The 27560-nt window shown below is 40.3% G+C and overlaps 1 protein-coding gene across 1 annotated transcript in view; it reads right to left on the reverse strand.

Annotated features, from left to right (window-relative positions):
• LOC139737112 (aquaporin-like) overlaps positions 1-27082 on the reverse strand; it is a 39809-nt gene extending 12727 nt beyond the window's left edge. The window contains exon 1 of the mRNA XM_071647794.1: positions 26215-27082. Within this exon, the coding sequence (XP_071503895.1) occupies positions 26215-26850 (636 nt within the window). The 5' untranslated portion in view covers positions 26851-27082. The remainder of the gene's footprint in view (positions 1-26214) is intronic.
• Between the last annotated feature and the right edge of the window lie 478 nt (positions 27083-27560).

Genomic DNA, 27560 nt, shown 5'->3' on the forward strand with positions numbered 1-27560 from the left:
CAATTTTCACCACCTGTTGAGTGAAGAATTTACAGGGAATAAAACTGAATTTCACTCAAAATATAGTCACTAACCCATCGTCATTCACATGAAAAATACTTCATAACTTCGTAAAATTAAGGTAGATACAGTGAGTTTACCCGCTAGGCCGAGTTTACCCATAACTACGGTACCGTAAAACGGGGTGAAAAGGGACGGCGAGGTGAATAGGGACAAAACCGAGAAAAGTTTTTTGAATGTGCATGTTTCAAATTTGCTTGAACTTTTTTTCTTATTTTTATCACAGGATGGAAGGACCATCCAACAGTGTCCAGAAAGTGGTCCTCCTGATGTGAAAATTTTTTTAAAGGGTACAGGAGGTCCAAATAAAAAGTTTTCAAAAAATCACAAAAAAATCAGGGCGGTCAAAACTTTTCTGCTCCTGTGGCCATTGATTAATGAAATTCGCTAAAAAGGTTCATGAATCTAGCCTATTACGTCCTACAACACACCTTTAAATTTGAAATAATTATTTCAACAGGAATTTGTGACAGCACATTTTTTCTTCTCTTGGGCAAAAAATCAGTTAGACTGGGGTGAATAGGGACACCATGGTGTCGTTTGATTGGCCCTTTAAATTTTCTGTATGATTAACTATTATAATGTCATAAATTGCTCTGAAATGTTTGTTATATCCAGATATTTCCAAAAGTGTGAATTTTTATTCTACATCTCTTGACAAGAGAATAATAAGATCTTTGGATATGTGGCTTCACTTTTGTATAGATGAATGTGAACTTTGCTGTCTAAACCCTAACTTGGGGAGGAAGGTCTGGGAACCCCGGCCCCACCCACCCTCTTGGGAATTTTTTTCACTGCCTAAGACAGGCTAGGACTTTTCCACTTGTATTTCATGACCCTTTTCTCTGTCTTCTGCATGTTTTAATGCCAATAACACATCTGTTTGGGTCAGACCCATACTATAGGTGCCAGCTTATAATTGCTGTAAGAACTCCCAAAATATCCCCCGACATCATAAGAGTCAAGTTACACTGAATTTAGAGTGTATGAATAAGATTGTACATCATGATTTGCCACTTGAAGAAGAAGTGGGTTAATATTTGAGTGCAATTCAATGGATTAGTAAAGTTTTGACTTACTTTTCAATCTTAACCTTTGACCTGATGGGTCACTTTTTTTTATATCAGCTCATTTTGTTGGGCTGTTGAAATTTTTGTTAAAGATTGATTTAACAATGGAATAGATTGCTCTTAAATGTTTGTATATCATTTTAAACTCTGTAGTTGTTCCCTTAATCCAATTCATTGGATGGATTGAAAAAAAAAATGCCTCCAAACAGCTTTTTTTCAATCAAAATTAGTGTTGTCCCTGTTGACCCCAAATTTGGGGTCAACAGGGACAGCATCATTTTATCAAAAAACATACTTTTCCCCAAAATATTTATTTTCTTTCACAATACCAAATTAAAGGTATTTTAGGTGGACATAAAATCCCCACATAAGATTGAGTCTCTGGGCTGCATGAAAAAAAATACAATCATGAGAACTTTAAATTTGTCCCTATTCACCCCGTTTTACGGTACCGGTAATTTGCAGAGTGTAGGCCTAGATATTGTAACGTTAACAACACTAACACGTTACAGTTAGAGCGTTCCCTGTTCTAACGTAACTTAGTCGTTAGATTTAGAAATAGAAAACTAAAACAAACGAGCAAAATCTTTAAGGGCGTAGCTTATTTCCACGCCTACAACAGTTTTACATTAAACGAGGGCGATTTTGCAATCAATCTTGTTATTCACCGACTTAGCAGACTTAGCAGACTCACCGCTTTCATGCAGGCCGGCCAGGCTAGAACTTTATCCCTTCGACGCCATCTTAGCTAGATCCGCTCCTTTATGCAGTGCATGCATGCAGCTCAGTCAGCAGTGAGTGCTAGTGCAGTCGATTGACATGATCGAGTCGTAAGTGCAGTGTGTGGACGACCAAGCCTAGAACGAATGCGCACGTACTGTAGGCCTACGCACATCACGCTGCTGGGGCATGCAATCGCAGCACCAGCCAGCCAATCAGACAGATCCATCCGTACAGGTACGTACGCGCGCGCACATCTCCTTTCCCGCCAATTGTGCATTGATTATACATGGTCATAATCATGCATAGCACGAGTGGGCGCTAGAAGCGCACGCACAGGGCACCACTGCGTGCGTTGTGGCCGCGGCCGTCATGTCACATGCGCTGCTGACTTGTAGAGTACGAGTATAAGTGTTTATGTTAAACATGTGCGGTGTTTAGAACGTGTTTACGAGGCGTTCTAAATGTAAACGCGTCTGTTTATCCTGACAGTAGAAGTGTTTAGGCCTAACCAACAAACATTTGGGTAATGCCCTAAACCATGAACGAAATCATTAACAAAGGCAACTCCCATTTTTTTCTAGCAGTTAAAATATAAGACTGTACATGCGAAACCAAAATATAAATTTATTACAGTTGTATTACATATTTTTAGGTTATCCTTTTTCCTAAATTGATTAGGCATTTCCATGAAAGGCCTAAAACATGAATTATTTCATAGTGCATCTTGATGTCGTAACAGTTTCCACTTTCTCGTGATAAAAGGAAACTAGAAATTGCAATTTACACACCATTTCCAACACTTCTCCATATATATATGGATATATTGAGATTAACATAACGTGACCAGAATAAACACTCCAACTAAACACTCCAAGCTAAACACTTTAACTCTCAATACTTTACACGTGCTATACACACCGGGTGTTTAGATGTTAAACAAAGTGTTTAGATTTTTAACACTGTGTTTAGTTCATAAACATGTCGCATGTCGCATTTTTTACAGTGTAGGAATATTATAGCCACCTCATTTTAGTTTACGAAGCATGCTAGGCTTCTCTTTTGCGAACCGAGAGCATGTTATTTTCGTCTACAACTATCTCCTTCCCTCGTAAAATCTATTAATGAATGCCATCTGAAGTGGGGTCCACTCCATATACTAGTAGTGTATATAGGTATCTATTGTCACGTGATCAGCGGGTTTCCATCCTCATATTTCACCCTTGCATAATGTACATTATTTTTATACAGTGCACGAGCAGACTGCAACGTGCATTGCGTGTTGATGACGCGCGTGAAGATGATACGAACCTAATCTGATTTTATCACTTACAGCAAATGAATACGTTATCACAGTAGTTACAGTATATGTCACTCTATATTTAGCGTCGAGAGAAAGTTGGACCAATTTTCGTCATTTCAGATGCGCATTTTATGACTTTGTCTCACGAGTAAACAACAAAGATCGTTTCGTTCTATTTTGATGTATTATTTTTTTCAGATCTCGGGATTGAGAATAAATATTATTAGTCAAAACACTGAAGCAGGCCAGAATGTACCATAATTTTTTGTTTGGCTTTTCTCTTACATTGGGTATCCATGGCGGCTTTTGAGCTGGCTCGACGTTCACCAGGGGGCTTGTCAAACCAAGAAGGTACAATATCGCCTGTAAATATAGTACCTCCTTGTTCAAACTACCAGAACACACTTTGCGTTTGTGTGGGATCTGCATGACCTCCATCACGTGTTGGGAAAATTTAAATGCACCTGTAAATAGTCAGGGTCATCTCACGAGACCGACACCTACGAGTCATACAGCCCACGAGTTCGACATTGAAATAAGGTCTATGAGTCATGATTACAACCCACGAGTTCAACACTTTACAGGTAAAAACAGCTCACGAGTTCGACAAATACAACACGATCTCGTATGCCTTGTTTGCTCATCATAGTATCGAAATCATGAGTTGTATGACTCGTGGGCTGTATAACTCGTGATGGGCTGTATGATTCGTGGGTGTCGGTATCGTGACGTGCACCCAAATAGCGTATGGGCAGTGGTTACCAATAATACTTCTTCACGTCCATCATATTGCATTTATTACATCATCACTCTCCTTCTTCAAATCGGCTCTAACAGTGATGCTCCTAATATTTCTCTGTTTGGATCACTATCCCTATATATAGCAATCAATCCGCGCGGACGAAATTCCCGCCGCAGCAAAATGAGTTACGCGTATTTCTTATCTAATCAAGTTCCTTTAACGGGACATACATTCGAGCTATAGACGCATTCATGAAATGTGGAATCGCTACAATACCAGGTTATCGACTCGATGATAAATCGAAGTCTCTGTATGCATCCTTTTACTGTTGTGCTTATGTTACTACTGTGACCACCATAACAACACTCTTTTATGCAAGTCATTGTTGGAACAACGGCGTAGCCAGGATTTCATCTTAGGGGGGCGGTTAGTCTGCGAGGGAGCGAAGCGACCAAGCCCGAGCGAGCGGAGCGAGCGAGGGGGGGAGGGTGTGGGAGGGGGGTGTCCCCCCTCCCACGAGGAGAACTTTTTGCATTTTGATGTTGCAAATGGTGCAATTTGATGCATGTTTTTGCGCGTTTCATCGACGTGAAATAGTCCCACTTGTTTAAGGTAGCAGTTTATTTTGATGTAGATTATGATTGAACAATTTGCCTATAAAATGGTATAATTTAAATACACTTCTTGTATTGATTCTTTTCACTGAATATCATGAACGCGACTGAACCCGAGCGAGCGGAGCGAGCGAGGGGGGAGGGGAGGGTGTGGGAGGGGGATGTCCCCCCTCCCACGGTGAGAACTTTTTGCATTTTGATGTTGCAAATGGTGCAATTTGATGCATGTTTTTGCGTGTTTTAACGAGTTGAAACAGTCCCACTTGTTTAAGGTTGCAGTGTATTTTGATGTAGATTATCATTGAGCAATTTGCCTATAATATGGTATAATTTAAATCCACTTCTTGTATTAATTCTTTTCACTGAATATCATGAACGTGACTGAACCCGAGCGAGCGGAGCGAGCGAGGGGGGAGGGGAGGGTGTGGGAGGGGTGTCCCCCCTCCCACGGTAAGAACTTTTTGCATTTTGATGTTGCAAATGGTGCAATTTGATGCATGTTTTTGCGCGTTATATCGACGTGAAACAGTCCCACTTGTTTAAGGTAGCAGTATATTTTGATGTAGATTATCATTGAACAATTTACCTATAAAATGGTATCATTTAAATAATCTTCTTGTATTAATTCTTTTCACTGAATATCATGAACGCGACTGAACCCGAGCGAGCGGAGCGAGCGAAATGGGAGGGGAGGGTGCGGGAGGGGGTGTCCCCCCTCCCACGGTGAGAATTTTTTGCATTTTGATGTTGCAAATGGTGCAATTTGAAGCATGTTTTTGTGTGTTTTAAGGAGTTGAAACAGTCCCACTTGTTTAAGGTTGCAGTATATTTTGATGTAGATTATCATTGAGCAATTTGCCTATAATATGGTATAATTTAAATACACTTCTTGTATTGATTCTTTTCACTGAATATCAAAACGCGACTGAACCCGAGCGAGCGGAGCGAGCGAAGTGGGAGGGGAGGGTGTGGGAGGGGGGTGTTCCCCCCTCCCACGGTAAGAACTTTTTGCATTTTGATGTTGCAAATGGTGCAATTTGATGCATGTTTTTGCGTGTTTTAACGAGTTGAAACAGTCCCACTTGTTTAAGGTTGCAGTATATTTTGATGTAGATTATCATTGAGCAATTTGCCTATAATATGGTATGATTTAAATACACTTCTTGTATTAATTCTTTTCACTGAATATCATGAACGCGACTGAACCCGAGCGAGCGGAGCGAGCGAAGTGGGAGGGGAGGGTGTGGGAGGGGGGGGGGGTGTCCCCCCTCCCACGGTAAGAACTTTTTGCATTTTGATGTTGCAAATGGTGCAATTTGATGCATGTTTTTGCGCGTTATATCGACGTGAAACAGTAACACTTGTTTAAGGTAGCAGTATATTTTGATGTAGATTATCATTGAACAATTTGCCTATAAAATGGTATCATTTAAATAATCTTCTTGTATTAATTCTTTTCACTGAATATCATGAACGCGACTGAACCCGAGCGAGCGGAGTGAGCGAAGTGGGAGGGGAGGGTGTGGGAGGGGGGGGGGTGTCCCCCCTCCCACGGTAAGAACTTTTTGCATTTTGATGTTGCAAATGGTGCAATTGATGCATGTTTTTGCGTGTTTTAACGAGTTGAAATAGTCCCACTTGTTTAAGGTTGCAGTATATTTTAGTGTAGATAGGGGGTGTCCCCCCTCCCACGAGGAGAACTTTTTGCATTTTGATGTTGCAAATGGTGCAATTTGATGCATGTTTTTGCGCGTTTCATCGACGTGAAATAGTCCCACTTGTTTAAGGTAGCAGTTTATTTTGATGTAGATTATGATTGAACAATTTGCCTATAAAATGGTATAATTTAAATACACTTCTTGTATTGATTCTTTTCACTGAATATCATGAACGCGACTGAACCCGAGCGAGCGGAGCGAGCGAGGGGGGAGGGGAGGGTGTGGGAGGGGGATGTCCCCCCTCCCACGGTGAGAACTTTTTGCATTTTGATGTTGCAAATGGTGCAATTTGATGCATGTTTTTGCGTGTTTTAACGAGTTGAAACAGTCCCACTTGTTTAAGGTTGCAGTGTATTTTGATGTAGATTATCATTGAGCAATTTGCCTATAATATGGTATAATTTAAATCCACTTCTTGTATTAATTCTTTTCACTGAATATCATGAACGTGACTGAACCCGAGCGAGCGGAGCGAGCGAGGGGGGAGGGGAGGGTGTGGGAGGGGTGTCCCCCCTCCCACGGTAAGAACTTTTTGCATTTTGATGTTGCAAATGGTGCAATTTGATGCATGTTTTTGCGCGTTATATCGACGTGAAACAGTCCCACTTGTTTAAGGTAGCAGTATATTTTGATGTAGATTATCATTGAACAATTTACCTATAAAATGGTATCATTTAAATAATCTTCTTGTATTAATTCTTTTCACTGAATATCATGAACGCGACTGAACCCGAGCGAGCGGAGCGAGCGAAATGGGAGGGGAGGGTGCGGGAGGGGGTGTCCCCCCTCCCACGGTGAGAATTTTTTTGCATTTTGATGTTGCAAATGGTGCAATTTGAAGCATGTTTTTGTGTGTTTTAAGGAGTTGAAACAGTCCCACTTGTTTAAGGTTGCAGTATATTTTGATGTAGATTATCATTGAGCAATTTGCCTATAATATGGTATAATTTAAATACACTTCTTGTATTGATTCTTTTCACTGAATATCAAAACGCGACTGAACCCGAGCGAGCGGAGCGAGCGAAGTGGGAGGGGAGGGTGTGGGAGGGGGGTGTTCCCCCCTCCCACGGTAAGAACTTTTTGCATTTTGATGTTGCAAATGGTGCAATTTGATGCATGTTTTTGCGTGTTTTAACGAGTTGAAACAGTCCCACTTGTTTAAGGTTGCAGTATATTTTGATGTAGATTATCATTGAGCAATTTGCCTATAATATGGTATGATTTAAATACACTTCTTGTATTAATTCTTTTCACTGAATATCATGAACGCGACTGAACCCGAGCGAGCGGAGCGAGCGAAGTGGGAGGGGAGGGTGTGGGAGGGGGGGGGGTGTCCCCCCTCCCACGGTAAGAACTTTTTGCATTTTGATGTTGCAAATGGTGCAATTTGATGCATGTTTTTGCGCGTTATATCGACGTGAAACAGTAACACTTGTTTAAGGTAGCAGTATATTTTGATGTAGATTATCATTGAACAATTTGCCTATAAAATGGTATCATTTAAATAATCTTCTTGTATTAATTCTTTTCACTGAATATCATGAACGCGACTGAACCCGAGCGAGCGGAGTGAGCGAAGTGGGAGGGGAGGGTGTGGGAGGGGGGGGGGGTGTCCCCCCTCCCACGGTAAGAACTTTTTGCATTTTGATGTTGCAAATGCTGCAATTGATGCATGTTTTTGCGTGTTTTAACGAGTTGAAATAGTCCCACTTGTTTAAGGTTGCAGTATATTTTAGTGTAGATTATTATTGAACAATTTGCCTATAAAATGGTATCATTTAAATAATCTTCTTGTATTTATTCTTACACTGAATATCATGAACGCTGTCTGTTCAGCAATCAAACAGAAAAAGCATGCACACGAGGGTGTAGATAGGGGCATATCCCCTCCCACACGAAGGTGATTTTGCGTTTTCAGACCTGAAATTCAGCGAACTAGTGCAAATTTTTGGTGCAATACTTTTTCATCAAAGTGTTAAGATCACGGAATTTAGCTCTTATTCCGAATGTGCACCATCTGTGTGTATATGTATAAAGTCTAGTGAGGTAGAGCTTTAATAGGGGAAGGGGGATTCCCCCGTTTTTAGAATTTAAATAAAGCAATCTGGGTATAACCACAGTCTACTTCTATGTATGGCGGAAGGGGGGGGGGAGGGGCGGGCGAGCAGGGAGAAGGCGTGGGCGAGTGTTATCTCCATCCTTCCCTTCCGATGGAGCTTTTGCCTTTTTAAGGTTGAAATTGAGATATCTCGTATACGCATATTTGATGGAATCAACATTTGGGTAATCACCAAAAAAAAAAAAAAAAAAAAGGATGGGGGAGGGGGACTGAGGGAAGAAAGGGTCGATTAAAAGGGGGAATTCCCCTTATACATGAGGGAACCTTCAGTTTTGGGAATATAAGTGATAAGTCTTGTGCACTCAGAATTATTCATAATTTTGTTGTAAATCTAAAAAGTGTGCTAAGCTAGGGAAAGAGGCACAGAGGGGGAGGGTTTGGGAGGGGGATACCCCCTCCCAAGCACGAGAGATTTTGCATATTTTGAATTGAAATTCTACGATCTGGTGCACATTTTGAGTGAAATATTCCAAAAAATATCTTATTTGATGAAAGGTTGCAAAGGAGACCCGCTTCATGTGCATGCATACAGTATACACGCATTTTTTTTCCGCCTCCCGAATCCCCGGTCCAAATCTTAGGGGGGGGGGGGGCGACCGCCCCCATCGCCCCCCCTGGCTACGCCAGTGTGTTGGAATGCACATTATAGGTGTATAATTATTTATATGAAATGAAACCAAAGGACTGTCTCTTTCATCATCAAATTTACTTTGAGTAGCCTTGTAGAACGACCTCTGACAAACGAGCAATTACCTCGTAAACTAATCGCCGCAAATATCCTTGAGAATGAATGTCAAGTGTTTTGACCCCCTGTAAGTAGGGACACCCTTGAGATTGGACCTAAAGAGGGCCTATTCTTTGGGATCACGTTTATCCACTGTTCTATCCTGATAACAATATGGTGTATACGGTCACGGTCAATATTCTAGATTAAATCATGCGAAACAACCGTACCGTTTTAACTGTTTAGCCAATTTACAATTTTAAGTCGCGAGGGGTAATGATCACATTGTGCACTTGGAGTACACATTATTCTCCAGAATGGTGATGTGACAGGGAATACTTTATGTCCTTTGTTATAGTAATCACAATACGGAACACTCATGCCAAAATAAGAAGTATATTGCACAACCGTATCGTAACAAAAGTGATGAATGGTACATGACGCCAAATTCAACAAAAATTTTAGTTACAAACCATGTGTTAAATATTATAATAAACAACAATAATCATTCCACCTGCTGCGGTTATGTTTCGAGTAGTCGATTCGGCAAAGGAAATAGAAATTAAACAGCAACAACAAACAAAAACTACAATCATACCGCAACAATTCACCATCACAATCGCAGCCAACCGCATTTTTTCGATTGTTGCAATCTATTATCATCAGCATAACTTCTATTCTTTGTTTTAAAGAATGAAATATGACGTTTATTTTTTACATTTTCAGGCAAAACAGTGGCATTGGCCACAATCTTTTAGCCGGGTTCACACGTACACCAATTAGCGGGATATAAATCTCGAGATTTGCATCGCGATCGTCATCCCGCTATTTTGTACGTGTGAACCCGGCTAATACCGTATACAAATCAGACATGATGACGTCATTGCCTCATGACACACACACACACACACACACACATACACACACAATCTCTCTCTCTCTGTCAATAATTTGTACAAAAAAAAAAATAAAACGATTAAGTCACTATACTGTAACCGTCCTCCGTCGAAAAAAAAAGCAACCAACAAACCAAAGCCTTACTTTGTAACTGACAATTAAAATTGCCACAGCTCTATAAAAGAACAATTTGATTTGGGGGATGTACAAGCCGGCGAACTTTCACATCTCCACAATAAATTGTCTAGTTTCTGTTAGATTATTTTTAGAAGAATCTTTTTTCTGTTCTCCTTTAATTCATTGAATATTCAGCGAGACTTGGACAGGGAGTTGGCGATTTTCTCTTTAAGATCGTGCCTTATTACTTTGGCCAACGCCTAATGGCAAAGTCCAAGTTCAAATAGCGTAAATACTTTTTTTTTTTGGGGGGGGGGGGAGGAGGATTGCTATTACTGAGCCCAATTGAAGCTGATAAATACCATGTACCCTGTACAACGTGGTGGCCATCTTCTGCAGTATCAACAGATTGTGTGGACAAATATTGACCCGCGATGAAATCGTGGCGGCAGAAATGGATGGACGCCCGCGGGTGGTGACCGAAAATTACGTGACTAAGCAAACATTGATGCCCCTCACTTCCAGATCAAATTTGCTGCAATGTATAACACAAAGACTTAATTCCACTCTTTCACATCAAGATTATTTTCTCTTTCGAGCAAAGTTCAGGGCAAATACGTCCGACACTTGCATAGGATGCAATGCAAACGACCGACCTACATAAACCCACTGCTCTAGAAAAAAAAAGTTTTGGATGGCTATCATAACAGTTTGATATCAAAGAAAAAAACGAAAATGGATGTATATGTATTTAATCAAAATAACACAACACCCTTGTGATTCCAATCATATTTCTGTCTGGACTTCATATTGGTCATACTGCAATAGCTCTCCTAAACTTGGAGATGCTTCCAGAAAAAAGAAGAAGAAGAAACATGATAACCTCATGCCATTTCTCTTGAACGTGAGTTGAGGGTGTAACAGCAAGTCTCAATATTACTTGTCTTCTATAACCTCCCTGCTATGGAGTACTGAGCGTTGAGCACACCAATCATTATTTTAGAACAGGTATTTTTTCTAAAGATATCAGTCGTAAGTAGAAAGTGGTGCAGCACCAGCACCCCTTTTTTTCATCACATTCATTGTTTGCCATTTAATGTTGCAGTTATCAAACGTCAACATAGGCCTACTTGTAAGTCTTAAACGCGATAGGACCGTGGGATCTTTTGTGGGCCATGCGTTTTCAATCTGTACTCGCACAATCGGAAAACACGGAAATAGGAACAAGGGCAGAGAAAAACAAGACAACATCCAAAGTCTTCTCCTTAAGATTCGTGGCTCTGCATGGCCACGCGTACGCCTCCTCCGAGTCCGCATCCTTGACAGTGAGACATCAACCCAAATCTCAACCGCGAGGCGAGGATAGAGTGGAAGGAAAGAAAGACAGAATGATAGAAAGAACTCACTTCTTCATCTCGGAAAACAAACTTTGAAAATTAATTTCACGGAAGCCCTGCCGTCGCTCACGGCGGCAAAGATCTTGATTCGACAAAAGCAGGGGGTGTCTACCCGTCTGCGGATGTTGCTCCTGGATAGCTGTCGAGGAAGCTACGACCCGAGTCATGCGGTGATGTGGGGTGGTCTGCTCAACCTTCACGACCCTGGAAGACGTGACTCTGCGGATCTCAGCTACCGGGTCTTAAAGCATGAAACGCCAGGTTCATTCACCCACCTTAATAGATACTGTGTCGCTGACCAGGAAGATGGAACGCCTCTGGTCTGACAATGACAAAACGCTTGACCTCACGGAGGATCCGCGTACATGATAATGAAAGTACAAAGTAACACGACATTGCGTCAAAGTCTTCAATGATGTTGCGCAATACTATTAATGCTCAAGCTCGGTACGTTTTTCGAAGAGACGAGCACAGAGCTTTTTTGCGCAGAACGATCAAAGATGACATAACCTAAGACAGAAAAGAGAAAGCTAACATTTGTCTTCTTTTGTAGTCTTTTTCATGATTATAATGAGGACGATTGGTACGGAGTGTTATAATAATGGTAAAGCTGATAGGCCGAATGATTTCATTAATGACGGTCATGAAATATTGATGATGATCATCAGCACCTGTCATCATCATCCTCATCATCACTGTAAGCGCTGTAAGTCCTGTCATCATCAAACCTTCAAAGTTTTCTTCAGTAAGAAACCATCATTGCCGTAAAATATCACCGGGACTCAGTAAATGGTATATCATCTCGAAATACCTCATCGACGAAAAAAAATTAAGAAAATGAAGAGCAATGGATATCTTAATTGTTCATCTCGTCCTTCCCGGAGAAACAGCGAGCTGAAAAAAAAAAAAAAAAACCAAAACACAAAGAACCTGGCTATTTAATTTTACGCAAACTGCAGAGTGTTATCAGCAAGAAAAGTGGGAAATAGTTTGAATCGCGTTGAATCCAAATCGGGCAGGGTATAAGAAGGATTCTGCCTCTAAGGAATACCTTTGGAAGAGGGATTTGGAGGAGTTGGAGACAACATACCATACCCCTGTAGGAATTCGTCCAAATTGTGGAAATTACCGCGCCCCCCGAGTGTGCGCGACAAACATTAATGTTTCTAATGTGCCGGAAAGCATGCTGGGACAGAATGTTTCTATAGTGACGGCACAGCGCACTCACAGTGCCTGTGTGTGTAGCCATGTTGAGTAAAGTTCATGAATGGTCGTGAGAAGCGGATTATGGAAACTACTCCATACTACGCTGATGTTGATACCCAAGGACGTTCAAGAGAAATGGAGTCACACCAGTCCTTTTCACTTCGAATTCATGTTAAACGCCGCCACTCAAACATAACATCATTTGAAGTATATGTGCTATATTGATGCTGCCTTTAAGAGCCCCTTCAAAGCCCCACTCATCAAAGGCACAAACGCACCTGTGGAATTCTTTTGTGTATCCTTGGAAAAACTGACAATGGTTTGAATAATAATCATAGCCAGATGAGCGTGGTCGAGCAGCCGATGTTGATTATGACTACGCAACGATGATCGACCGACGCTCATTATCGCCGTCCACAGTGGTGGATTTGTGATGACTTTAGCTTTCTGATCCATAGGTGTGCACTTGTTATTGCATCACAATTCTGATTTATATAATATATAACTTTCCACGTGTTGGACTTCGAATGTTGTAATTATAAGAAGAAAGAGTCTCAAATAGGCCATGGATCCAGCGAGAAGTTTTTTTATTACAAACTTCTCGTTGGATCCATGGCGTATTTGAGACTCTTTCTTCCTATATATATATATATTTTTTCGTCTTTATAGCTTGACACGATCCAATCATTAGTTGTCAAAAAAAGGGCCTCCAACCTTTGTGACATAGTTATAACATAATAATGTCACGCCAAACAGTGATGCAAGGGAGGGGTAGAGTTTTTGAAAGTCGATAATATATAAACTGCATCCATCTTCGCGTTTGTCACAATGACCCGGTTGTGAACCACATCAAAATATGTCAAAATTTGGGCAAGGAACGGAGGGAAGATGTATGGAATTAACATTCGCCCCGTGAGGTAAAGATGATAATCACAAGCACGATCTGGCGAAGGGGGAAAAACGACGAGAACAACAAGCCAAAGCAGCATGTATTCAAAACATGATGCCTTTGACTGCAATTGGGCGTGGCGTGTTTTCCGCGCTGAGGTATAGACATCCACGTGAACCCGGTTCAGCCGTAAGCTTTATACCAGTGAAGGGGAATGAAACCCAGATATACAACATAATATGGATTGAGTGAATGCAGCAAATATCACAGTATAGAACACATCAGTGAAAGTTTGAGAAAAAAAAAACCAAACTATAACCTGTTCAAAAGTTGTGAATGTTTTAAAGGGATAGTACAGTACTGGTGGAGATGAGAATTGGGCTTTAACTTTTTGCGAGATACCAAGAAAACACTTATGATAATACAGAGCATACTATTTTAAGAGGAATTCAAAGTTTATTTGGTGAAAATCGGGTTTGGAATGAGTGAAACACCCAAAAACAAAGTAAAACAAAGCGATCGTGATAAAGTGTGGGTCCCACACTTTATTAGAATTGCTCTGTTTTGGATATCTCAGCCATTTCAAAACCAATTTTCATCAAATAAACGTTGAATTCCTCATAGAATTACATGCTCTTTCATATTTCATAAGAGGATTCTCATTATCTCACCAAAAAAATGTTAGAAATCTGAAATTAGGTCTCAACCAAAACTGTACGATCCCTTTAAGGTTTCGGTGTCCCTTTCCCTGGATGATAAGATTACAATTGCATTTTGTGACGTATTGTGGAACGATATGAAGAAAATGTAACGAGAGATCCACAAAATTTCATTTTTTATGAAAAACGCCTACACATTTCCTCGACTTGTTACTGAAGTATGCCAAGAGTAATATTACCCCTCCCCCGCCTGAGGTAAGTCAAATGATCTCTTATTATGCTATATAATGAAAAAGGTAAAATATGTAAAACTTTGTTTTATTTATATACATGTAGTTGTCCATGCCTGACGTCACAAAACGTTGTAGTCTTCTCATCCTGCTTCAAGATAACTTCAAAGCACTTTAACGGATCGTCCGAATTTCCTCAAACTTTCATCGATGTGATCCACTAACATTTCTGCATTCGATCACTCAATCCACATGTACATTTGCTTTAATGCTCCTTAAACTCGTCAAAAATTGGGCATCCTTTACCAGTGATACTGTCAATGGCTTATTCATTAGACGTTCATTCAATTACCGGTATCACGGTTTGTTCGTTGTCTCAGCATGCATAGCATGGAAAACTAAAAGTCTCTGGTTGAAATGAAGTATTTCGACTTGGTAGCCATGCATGCACTGATACGAGCTGGGGCAGAACATGATTGTCCCACCCTTTTCTTTCTGTGCATACTGAAATATTATTCGTATACTATAGGGCAACTATACACTGCAAAAAGTCCGGTGTTAAATAGTGAACACCGAGCTGGTGTTAAAATTTCGGTGCTCATTTATGGTGTTAAATTAACACCTCCGGGTGTCATTTCCAAATTCTAAACTGTTTTTTGAAGAGTTTCTTAGTAATTGCACTTCTTGTTGATTTTTAATTTAAACAAGACGATCAAGAATTTTACATTAAAATACTAGATTTTTGAAAAAATGTGAAAACAAATTTACACCAAAGTAACACCAGCTGGTGTGGTCTCTTATTGAAGCTGGACGGGTGTTAAACCATTGATATTAACACCAACAAATATCAAATCAACACCATGTGGTGTCATTTTTGAATAAACACCAGTACAGTGTCAAAATAACACCAGGTACAGTGTCAAATTAACACCACGAAGTGTCAGGTGAACACTTTTCAACACCATCACAGTGCATTTTAACACCTGTGGGTGTGGTCCTTTATTGAAGTTTGATCGGTGTTAGATTTAACACCCGTGGTGTTAAATCTAACACCGATGTTTTTACAGTGTACCAGACTGTGTCTAACCCCCGGGACAAACCTGAATGCACACATTTACGTGAATTACACGGACATAGGAATAAGCTAATAGCCAAAAGATGTAGACTGAAAACTCTAAGAAAAAAAAAAAAACACCACTGTGATCATCCGCTACAAAACGACATGCCATCACAGTATTAGACTGCGGATGGCGAGTTTGAGGGAATGATATGCCGGATATTCCAAGGGCATTGATGATGTCTAATCAAAGTTTGATCAAACTGGAGCTATAATGGTTGCATTACAGTCATTCGAATTTTGTCGGAAGAGAGCCATGTAAGTGAACTCTTTAACTTGTGACCTCGGCATGTTCGTAGACCTATACCCTTGTTAAAGCTTACTCTTTGGTCATAATGATTGCAAAATTATGGTTATATAACAATATATATTTCTATATCAGACATCAATGTTTGTATGCTAAATTTATAGACATTTGTAAACAATGGTGGACGGATAACGGACGAAAGCAGTCTGGATCCCATCTTTAGTGGACGAGACAACAAAAGTATAGTTGGGGTGTCGGAGCAGAAGACATGTTTTGTGAGCTTGTTGATTGTAGTGTAAGATGACATCCACTAACACTCCACTCGGTGATTGTTTGTGTGTGTGTGTGTGTGTGTGTGTGTGTGTGTGTGTGTGTGAATGTGTGTGTACGCGTTTTTTTGCTTGCATTCACCTCTGCTATTGCATTTGGTGCATGTGTGCTTTCTTTATATGAGAATTGAAACAATTTCATTTCTATGGCAGCTATAAAAAGACAAAGCAATTTCTAACAGGAAACAAAAATAAAGAAAGAAAAGAAATTAACATTGCGTGCATGGATCATCATCAAATCCATGATGCCTGAAACCTCTGGGGACAGCAATGATCCACGTCAAACACTTGATGATATAAATATCCGCGCATCATTCTCTTGGGTGCAATCACGCCCTCGTGTCTGCTATATTTCATTCTGGTCACGGACGTATAAAACAGACTAATATGATAACTACATTTGTATGCAAATCATTCACGCAGCACTCCATACTGAAGCACTTGCAGCGTGATTGATCCTAGTATGACGAAAGACACACACACACACACACACACACACACACACACACACACACAAACAAACAAACAAACACACAAACAGGCGTACATCTTCATGGATATGCACCGTGTAAGACACAGGAAATGAGAATGGTTTAGAGAAGAGAAGTTAAAGGGAGGGTGGAAAGAGAGTGAGAGGGATAGGAAGAGATGGCGTATTGAAGGTAATAGAGAAAAGGTTTGGAATGGTATGATTTCGACGAACACATACTCACCACCTAGAGTGTACTATGCCTACGAAGATTTGCTAGCGCCTGCTGGATCAATATACGTGTACCACTTAACCAGCTACTCATACAAGTCTGTTATCACCGGTTATGATATAAGGCATTTATGAGCATATTCTTCGCGTAAAGACGGGTTCTGTCACTCATATTATTTAAGAGAAAGTTTGACATTGACTTCAGCAGAATATCACGCGAACATGTTTTTTTTTTAATGCTGCGCTCTCTCTTTTTGAGAGAACGTTTACAATGCTTTTTGGCAGAATAACCTTTCTTTTACGAGGACATAAAATTATGTTGCGCCACAAGCTACATAGGATAGGTCTTAAAAACTCCTTCGTGAGGGCGTTCGTGGGATGGGGGCATTTAGTGGTGGATGCTGCGAGCGAGTACCCCTGAGACCGCTGGTACTATCCACTATTTACATCCTATTTGTGTATCAAAATGCCATGCTTTCTGCTTACTGACAATTTCTTTTACTGAAAAAAAAAAAACACCACCAAAACAAAGGGCAAAGGTGGAACTAAGACTCAACTCAACTCGCCGTATACATGGTGTAAAATAGGTTGACGAGTAACAAAGTATCATTTGGTACCTATTAAAAGTAGGATGCTGTATGATAACTATCATCTTTACCTTTAACTTTTTTTTCTTTTGATGCAATTAACACTGTATCGAAATGACATTGTTTTTAAATGCCAATGCGATTCTCTTGAATTTGAACTTATAGCATGAAGTGCTTGCCACATACAGTCACTCTAGCTGTTTACATGTGCCACCCACTTCCTCTTCGAGCCTGGAGGGAAACTGAAGGAATCGCTTATCCTACAGGATCTGACGACGGCACGCCTCTCGTCTTTCTAGCATTAAATCTTCATGTCTCCCATAATAAACTGATAATCCCATTGCGTACATTTCAGATTCGTAAACATTCCGCCGCCGTGCGTCTTGACAAGATGGTCGTGAATTCGTCCTCTGAAGGAACGGACTGCATTTGTCATCAGCTGGCGTACGTGCGAGAGTGCGCTTCATTTTGCACGATGTTCAACGGCGTAAAAGCTTTTTCCTCGTTGAGGTATATGAAGGTAACTATGCCACTCACATGTGGCCAAAATGGCCTGCATTATGTTAAATGGATTGCACTTTCTGACCCAGCACCATTGCGGAGGATGGATGACCTCGGGCACTGGCGTGGCCATTCTCAACTTCGAATAGCAGAATCCTCCTTTGTGAGGAATTGCGAGGTCCCGGACGAGAGACAGACTTTAGCGAATGGTATACATCACCGAATGCGGACCGTCGTAGTAATGTTATTTACAAGGCAAATCGGGCGCCAGCATTTTAAACAGGGAAATACATAAAACCTTCTCAAAAACGGTTTCTGTGAAACAATATCGTGATTGAAAAGAAATAGAGAGATCATAGAAATACAGAGAAAGTGCAAAGCAGGAAAGCAAAATCCTTTGGATTATGACTCTCCTTTTCTCCAATCAACTGTGATTTTAAAAAAGCCCTGTAGGAAGTCGAACGAAGAAAATCAGTTAAGCTGCAATGTGGTATTTGGCCGGCAACAACAAAACATTTCAATATGAGTACGGACTGTTTTTTTCTTTTTCAATGATACTTTTATCCTCTTTCGCAGGATCAAGTTCTTCTGAGTTGTAAGTAATCAAGGAAACATCACGCTTTATTGGCCACATGCCATTGTACAGCTAGTGGTATCGTACATCATCATAATTATAGCCATGTTTATGCCATTCTTAAAGACTTGCAAATGGTGTAGATCGCAGAATAGAACATATGTGAACGTACACTACGTACAAACCAGAGCAGACTTTAAATAGCGCTGAGTAATATCTAACACAGCGAAACAAAGTATCCTTAGAATTAACTACACTTCCGTATTAAAGATCAATTAGCGCGTCTTTGATTTTGGGTTGTTGCCCAAAAAGAGAACTATTCTTCAAAATAATAATGTTTTATCTTATAATGATTTGTTCTATATTCTTTTTTCTTCTTCTTTTTCTTATTCTCTTTCTTCTTCTCTTTCTTCCTCAAACCTCCGAGGATAGTTGTCTGTGTTGCATATTCCTGTCTATTCTGTTACCTCTTTATCACGCTATGGCCTTGTATCCTCTTGTGTCGTCTAGTCAGTTTTTTTTTTCTTTTTTTTTTCTTCCTACAAGTAGTCTTGTTGCTGTCCCAGTCCTGTTTCATGTTCATTACTCTGTTTGTTGTTGTTTTATGTATAACTGTTTGTTCGTCTGTCTCTTAGTGGGCCGCCAAACTTTTTTGTGACGAACTTTTTGTGCCGATTTGTTGTTGTTTTCAATTCAATTTTTGCATCGGGCTTTTAATACAAGAGGGGCCCACACTCTGATACAAGCTCTGTCTTTTTAGTGGGTCCCTCCGTTTTTTTCACACAGTGCATATATTGAAAACTATTTCACTTTCGTAATCTTAGCAACCATTGCAATGTATCGCTATACTGTTAGTTTTTTTTTCTATTATTGTTGTCTTCTCTGTACAATTGTATGCATTGTTTTTGTCACTTAAGAAAGTGCATGAGATTTATGTTTGTATATTGTGGAAAAAACGAATAAATATGAACTTGAACTTGAACTTAATGATACATGAGATGTTGTCATACGCCACTCTAAACTGCGAAAAATACGTTGGTCTTATTGGGACCTGGCGATAAGATGTACTGAGGGTAGAGGAAACATCTGCATGCCTTGTTATACTTCGTCATGTTCATTATTATCGTATTTGCAGACTTTGAGAAGGGTCGCATGGGTGAATTGTTAACTCTAACTTGCTGCTAGAAAAGGAGGTCGAGTGCGACCCAAATCCACCTGAGAAATCACAGGTAGTGGTTAAGTGCCTCGATATGGCTAAGTGTGTGTAACGAGATTCAGAAAGAGCTGACACATTCCAGCTTCCAACACGACAGTGAGGTCTAACATCTACATCAGGATTCCCACACCAGTGAGTAATGCGGCACTTGAGCCAACTCCCGTGCATAATTCCGTAACAAGATTACTGGTCGTAATAGACCAGAGGGCTGAAAGCTACGGAGGAGATAAGTTTTACATACATTACATATCATGAAATACACGTTCACGTCACTAAATGGTCTAAAGACCGAAAGAAGAATTTGGAGCAATGGGGCAGCATGCAGCGACGAGACGTTGGGGAGGGGGGGGGGGGGGGGGGAGATAAGGAATGGGTAACACAGATAATAGTTGATGGTGTAGACATAGGCCTATATACTCCCTAGGACACAATCATAATTAGGTATGGAATCTCCCTACACCCCCCTCCCATATAGATACACACCACACGCACACACATGTATGTGATGTTAGCCTATATAATCATGATATAATTATGGTGTATAAACACACACATTGCTTACAATGTGATTGTTTTATCAACGAATCATTATCTATATCCTGACTTGTTTAGCTCACGCAACTCACTCAAGGCTGAACCAGTGTTCACACATCATCGTCAGGGAAATTCCATAGAGCATATTATAGGAAGATATACCCTCAGTTGGAATAAGAAATTAAAAACAAAAACAATCATGGAGACTTTTGTAAGCTCTTGTCAAGAGAGACAGAGATATCACTAATACACTGTATCATTTTATTTAAAAAGTCTCCCGTCGATCAGGGAAAACGTAGCAGCTTTGTAGGTATACATTTCAAATCCCAATGTGTTATTTTGACATGACATCCCTACAACGGACCTTCGCAAGTACAATTCCCTGATGAATGTTTCGTCTTTGGATTGGTTTACAGATCGGCATGACGTCAATGAAAATATCTTCGATAAAATTGTTTCTGAGTTGGTTAGAAAACCCAAAGTACCTAAACATGCATATTCTTTGTTACGAAATACAATACAGACTATTTGTCTCAAAACAAGGTTAAAAACAAGTGGGAAGAATGTCTTGGATTGGATGGAAATGATACTGATTGGCTCGCAATACATAGAAACAATTTTAATTGTACATTAGATACCAATATTTCATAACGCAATAGCCCTCAACTCATTTTTGTATAAAATAGGTCGAAGTTATTCTCCATTTTGTTATTTTTGTAAGAAGTTTCCTGAAACCTTGAAACATATATTTTGTGATTGTACAGTATAGTTGCTCACATTTGGAAAAAAGCTTTCTGATTGTATTGACAACCTTAACAGGAGAGTCACTACAGTATACCTTGATTTTAATTACCCATTTGGTGTTGATACTGGAAATAGACACGACAAAGGTATTACTTTTTTATTCTTATTATATAATTCGCTGCAAATTTCAGCAGGTAGATTTAGATTTTCAATCCTTTATGTCTTTTGTTCGAATGAAACAAAAAATTGAATATAAAATAGCTGAGAAAAGGGGTAAATTGGGCTCTCACTTTAAAAAATGGACACTTTCATTTACATAATAGTTTGATTCCTCTTCCCCCTACGTACATGTACCACAGTGATGAATCAGTAAAGGAATGATATTTTATATCAATTTTATGCGGACATGTGTAATATGCAGTGGAGCCCCACCTAGGCAGAGTCGTTTTAGTGTTTTTGGAGTGAATGATGGGGCGTTTGCCCTTGTTATTATGTTAGAGAGATTGGTGGGGAGCTTACCTTAGTCAACAAATCTGTATTTGATTCTTTTTTCTTTCAAAAGTGGCACCAGGCCGTTATCTCAAATTATTGTGAATGCTTTTCCCTGTTATTGTGTGATTTTAACACATGTAATTAATATTTTATAGAATGTAATTTATATCTATTATGGCTCTTGTTATGCTGGGACTTCACTGCATATGCAGGGAGACATTTTCGTTGTGTTGTGTTGCGCTGTATTGTATCGTCTTGGTTGTGTGTTCATTTATTCTCCATTGAGCATTATACTTTCACATGTATGATATAGTACTTTGTTTCATGGCAAAATGTTATAGTTTTCAATAAAAACAGAAAAGCAAAAAAAAAAAAAGGTGTTATTTTGACATCGCTTTCGCCGAAGAGTCGCATTATTGAGGTCCTGGGGTGGAGGAGAGTAGGGTGTGTCTGCAATCAGTATATATTGTGCTAAGATATTTTCCTTCATTGATGTCCCTTTATGTTCCTGCATCTCTTTCTCACGCCACAACATTATTTACTTCTTCCCGCAAGAGGTGGAGGGCCCCCCCCCAAAAAAAAGAAAAAAAAAAGAGAGAGATAAAAATGCCAAAACGTATATCGTGAAAGGCCTTACCCTTGTCATTCTTAGTGCTATTCAGTCAAGAATGTTAGTTGTAATGAATTTTGGGTGAAAAAGAAGAAGAAATTGTTTAGCGCAAGTATACGGAAAAATCTTGGAAAAACAAACTTTGAGAAGATGGCCAAGTCGGGTCATATTTACTTCATAGGTCAGTGTGCACCGTAGATATTTTTATCATAATAAAGAGCACGTATGACAGTATCCGGCGAGATCCACATTTTGATGCTCAAACCAACATCCAGAGTGAGTGATAACTATGGTAATATGAAAACAGGACACCTGTCGAGTGACGAGCGAGTCTAATGTTGCAATTGGAACGCTGCCAGAAAATATGTTTTTGTCGCTTTTGCATTCTCTTGCTCGCGGTTCTCTGGAGCGATATTTATTGTGACAGGGTACTACCGTGTTAAACGTAAGCAGCAAATCATGCTCTTCCGAATCAATGGCAAATGACGATGGACACACTGGCTATTTTGTCTTTCATTCATTTCTTCTGTTTTCATTTTGGCTAAAAATTACACCACTACCCCCCCCCCCCCCAAATCAGTAAAGACAAATAGGTCGAATGGTCGTGTGGTTTTTTTTTTTGTTTTTTTTTTCAGGAAAATAGATTTAATGAGAGGTGTCGACAGCTTCCCTATAGGCATAATGAGAGCATGACGATGTATCGGGAGCCTTAGAAAGTTTTTTTTTTTTCCCCTGACATTTTTTCGAAAATGTTTCGAAAAGACTAACTTTTTCTCAAGATGAGAAAAACACACTCGAGATTAATCAGTATTGTATCATGAGATGCCTACATGGCGTAAGTCCGGGCACGTTTGATATCGCTATAGAGGGGCCCCTGCGTGGAATTCTTTGAGCTCCCCTATGGAGACATTCATTTTCATGAGCTCCCTCGTGAAGACATTTTATTAGTACAGGTTTGAATAATAACAAACATTATATTGATTCACTTATGAAATCGCTTGATTTGATATCAGTATTGCCTGGGGCAAGTCATTTTCCAATAGGGCCCCATTTTCTTTGTACATAAACAGCATCAGCAACAATTCTGAAGTGAAAACTGTAAGTGTATAGTACATTATTGTAAGCTCGGAAAGAGAGGTGGGCCAGTTCGTTCATAAAAGAAAACACTCGCACACAATAAACAAAAGCAAAAAACAAAAGCTGTGTGGTGGCCACCAGACGAAATGGTGATGACACCCCATAACTATGCAATAATTGGCAACCGCGCCGAATCAGCCGTCTAGCAGACGACATCAATGTCAGCTACGAACGCAATCAACATTCTCCGGAAGACTTCACGCTATAAAGCACGCTTGTTCGTCACATGCACGAGGTCCACGAGGTCCCTAGATAACTATCAGAGGCGGAGTGTTGCATCCGTTATTGTCCAATGTTTTTCAGATTCCTTCTGATAACCCTAACCTAGTAAGTGCGGTTACATATTTGAGAGCTTATCGAATTCGTTTCTGTCTTCGCCATCCCACACATATTTTTCTTATTCTTTTTTTTTTTTTCTACATTTTTGTTTTGGATTCGATCCAAGACGTCGTAATGATTCGAAGAGAGTTTTATTGCCATGTCGTAAATCATAACTGAAATAAAGTTGTTTCTGTGTGTATATATAAAAGCGGGTTGGACGAATAGACAGGAAGAGGATAATAAAAATATCAATTGTTATTATGAGGACATCTGAAGAAAGGAGAGGGAGATTCAACTACTTAAGATGAGAGTTTTTTTTTTTTTAATATGAACGATAATAAATAGCGCCAACCATATTGGCACATGAATGCCAACAGAGGAAAATAGAAAGAGGTGTGGGAGTGTGTGTGTGTGTGTGTGTGTGTGTGTGTGCCATGTAACAATGCATATCATTCTAATCTCGGTTTTGTCCTTGCTGTCTGCTAATTCGCGACACCTCGCAAAAATCGCGGATATTGGAGTGAATTTGCCAACCGGGTGTAATAATGTCACAAAAAGTTCATGGCTTTGACCATTAGGACAGAAAAGAATTAACACGTCATACACGTCATGCGCTATACAGGGACTATAGCGCTCAAATGGGAGATCCTATGAACCCTTTACATCCCCAGGCAACCTTTTTCTAAGCATCCATTAATCCTTCCAGCGTTGTAAAGTTTGCAAGCCTACTCAGGTGTATAGCAATGTTCGTATACTAGTATACAGTACAATCCCGCTATAACGAAATTCCGGTCACAACGTAGTATTACAAATTTCAGGCGACAACATTATCCACTCTTATGTTTTTTTATTGTTTGTTTGTTTGTTTTGTTTTTTGTTTTGTTTTGTTTGTTTTTTTGAGGGGGGGGGGGTTCGCTTATAACAAAATTTCGATCAATGATGAAAGAAAATGCCGGTCCTGAGGACTTCGTTATTACGGGAGTCCACTGTAATCATAATTGTTCCTGAGTTCAACAGGTAGTAACCATGGTGACACAATAGGGACTAGGTGGATTAGGTAATCTCTATTCATTGACAATAGTTTCCAGACATCCATTCTGCGCCAATCGACGAAGAAAGCTCTCCTGCCATCGTGCTTGCTGATTGGCGGACAAAGCACAGCAAGGGTTAACAAACTTTACTATTGTCCGGAGTCTTCATTGGACAATAGACCTACAACGAATCTTTGCAGGTCCATGATTGGACCGCATGATATTCTTTTTGATTCATGAGGGAAACATGTATTTGCCAATGCTCGGATTATGATCTTGGCAGGGCCCTTTTAAAGAGTACTGCGTAATGAGTGAATATAATCATGACCATCATTACTAACATTCTCAAGATCTCGTTTTGCCGAGGCACATATTCAATATGTTGTTACTAAATTTACGTTTCAAATTAATGGAATATCCACTTCAGTTGTCACAAGACATAGGACACATCCTGGTTCGGTAAAGGAGAAAAAAAATAGAGTGCCGAATTCTAATCATAAATCTTTCAAAGGGCAAGCTGTATGGCCTACTATTGACCAATCAACAACAAGCATCTTCATTTTGTTTTGAGACTGCGTTCTCTGACGTACTTGAGCATGCGCAATATAGGTTTATTTGCGATGTATCTGTTGCAAGTTGAGAGTTCGAGCAATGTTTCTGGTATTCGTTTCCATATCATACCGGTACCCTCAAATATGTTTGCTTCTACATCAGTTTAAGATTTTATTGCGGGCGAACCGCGAGGGTATAGCATTGGGGAAATGTATCTAAAGTAAAAATCGGCATCAGCCTGAACAAGTATAAGGCCTAATTGTGATGGGGGTAACACCAACTCCTTGTAATGGTGGTGCTTGAGAAAATAAAATAATCTGCATGACAGCATAATCACTGTGTGCGGACAGATAGTGACTGCTTTGGTATTCACTTGAAAGTGAGAGTGAATAATAGAGATGTTAGACTTCTCTAAGTGTGTCTTGCGTGCAAATACACACACGCATCATTCTGATATAATTCTAAGGATGTTCGCTCAGATTAGTCGAAAATCAAGTTCATTCGGCGTTACCGTTTCGCGAAAACACAATAACGCCAGCAGGAACCATGCGCAATTCTCGAATAACTATAGATAACATTTACTTGTAATTGTAATGGTTGCCTTCAGCAAGCCAATTACTAGTATAGTATACACATTTGATGAGGTAATAAGATAATGACAGTCGACAGGATGTAATGGACACCTGGATGTGCGTGACTACGCATGTCCTCGACTGATTCCTGAACGTATACTCGTGCTATAACCTGTAATAACAACTATCCGTGTGTTTCGTTTATAGTATATGGGCAGGACCGTGAGCTAAACCCCCTAACAAATTGAGGTATCCAACAATATCAATCTTATGTACTCAAGTACTGATCCGTACGGAATTGAATAATTTTGGTTTTCTCCACTGATGCATATCGATTTCTACATAAACCTTGTACAAATTAATGATCCCCGTCACAGCCCCATTGGAACGGACGTGGGTACGGATGAAAAGCATACAAAGTTGATGAATAATATGATGATAATAATACAGAAATAGATGTAAAGAAATATCGTCACTGTACTGACCGCACACAGATGGGCAACGAATACGGAAATCCCGATGGCCAGGGGTCCCGAACCTCCGGGACTCGATCGTTTGCTGTCAACCGTGGAGAAGATGACTAGTACGAGCTGGAAAGTGAGCAGGACCTCCATGACAAACGCCTGCCAGACCTCGACGCCGACGCCCGGCGTCGTGGGACCGACCCTGTTGCCGACGGCGACGGGCGTTAAGACGTTAACCATGCCGGCAGCGGCCATGGCGCCCAAGCACTGGGCAATGGAGTAGAAGACACATCGCAGCGGTGTGATCTTGTGCAGCAGCCAGAAGGCCACGGAGACGGCGGGGTTGAGGTGACCACCGCTGATGTGAGCGGTGGCGTGTATGAATGTCGCCAGACCCAGTCCGAAGGCGAACGAGATTTGCACCTGGCTGGGAATGCTCGGCGGTGACCAGCTCGCCGTCGACGCAAGTCCGATGAAAATGAAGAAGAACATGCCGAAAAACTCAGCCATTACGGCTTGCCAAAATTTCCTGGATCCGAGTTCTTTTGCCATTGACTGCTTTGCCATTTTGGTATAGAGAGAGGTTTCAAGAACTTGAAAGTCACAGTTTAGGTGATCCTTGATTTTTTTTATTCTAATTTTACCTCCGCTCGACATTCAACACGCTGTAATGTCCGGTGAACGAGATTAGTTCAACGAGGCCGATGCAATAACAATTTCCACCGTAGATACTTGGACGTCGTGTGTATCGGCTGACGAACCGAGGGTCAACAATTTGCTAGTCGTGCGAGGCGTCAAAATTATGGCTACTCGAGAAGCATCAAAATCACAACCGGAGCTCAATATCTTCCGAGACACCTTCCGATACCAATTTTAAAGAGAGTAACACGAAGACAGAAATGCAAACAAGCCCAGCCGAAAAAAAAAGCCAAGTACTTATGTCCTGAACAGAATGAAGATGGTCGGTGAGTGGCTAGTCCGGACGACCAATCACAGACGAGAGAAACATCGATCTCGTACGTCGAGCGAGCAATCATTCACGAATCGACGAAGATCAGTATTAAATTCTACCACGCCCGTGACATACTCTATCATACATACATTATCCCCTCCTACGCTAAACACACTAATGACAACCTGCGTGAGGTTCAACAAAATCGAGAGTGCGCCGACTATTGGCGAGGAGAGAGGAATTTTAGGAATTTTATACGAGTATTTGACGGTATAATAGGAGTGGAAGAGTGACATGATTGCAGCTCTCTACAGGGTTCTGTCGATTGACTCATTTTGTATATCTTTTATTTATCTTTAAATTTTCCACGTGTTGGACTTCGAATGTCATAATTATAAGAAGAATGAGTCTCAAA

This window comes from Diadema antillarum, unplaced genomic scaffold (genome assembly GCF_040938485.1).
Source record: "Diadema antillarum isolate AM-2024a unplaced genomic scaffold, OU_Dant_1.0 scf00000028, whole genome shotgun sequence".
Classification (NCBI taxonomy): Eukaryota; Metazoa; Echinodermata; class Echinoidea; order Diadematoida; family Diadematidae; genus Diadema; species Diadema antillarum.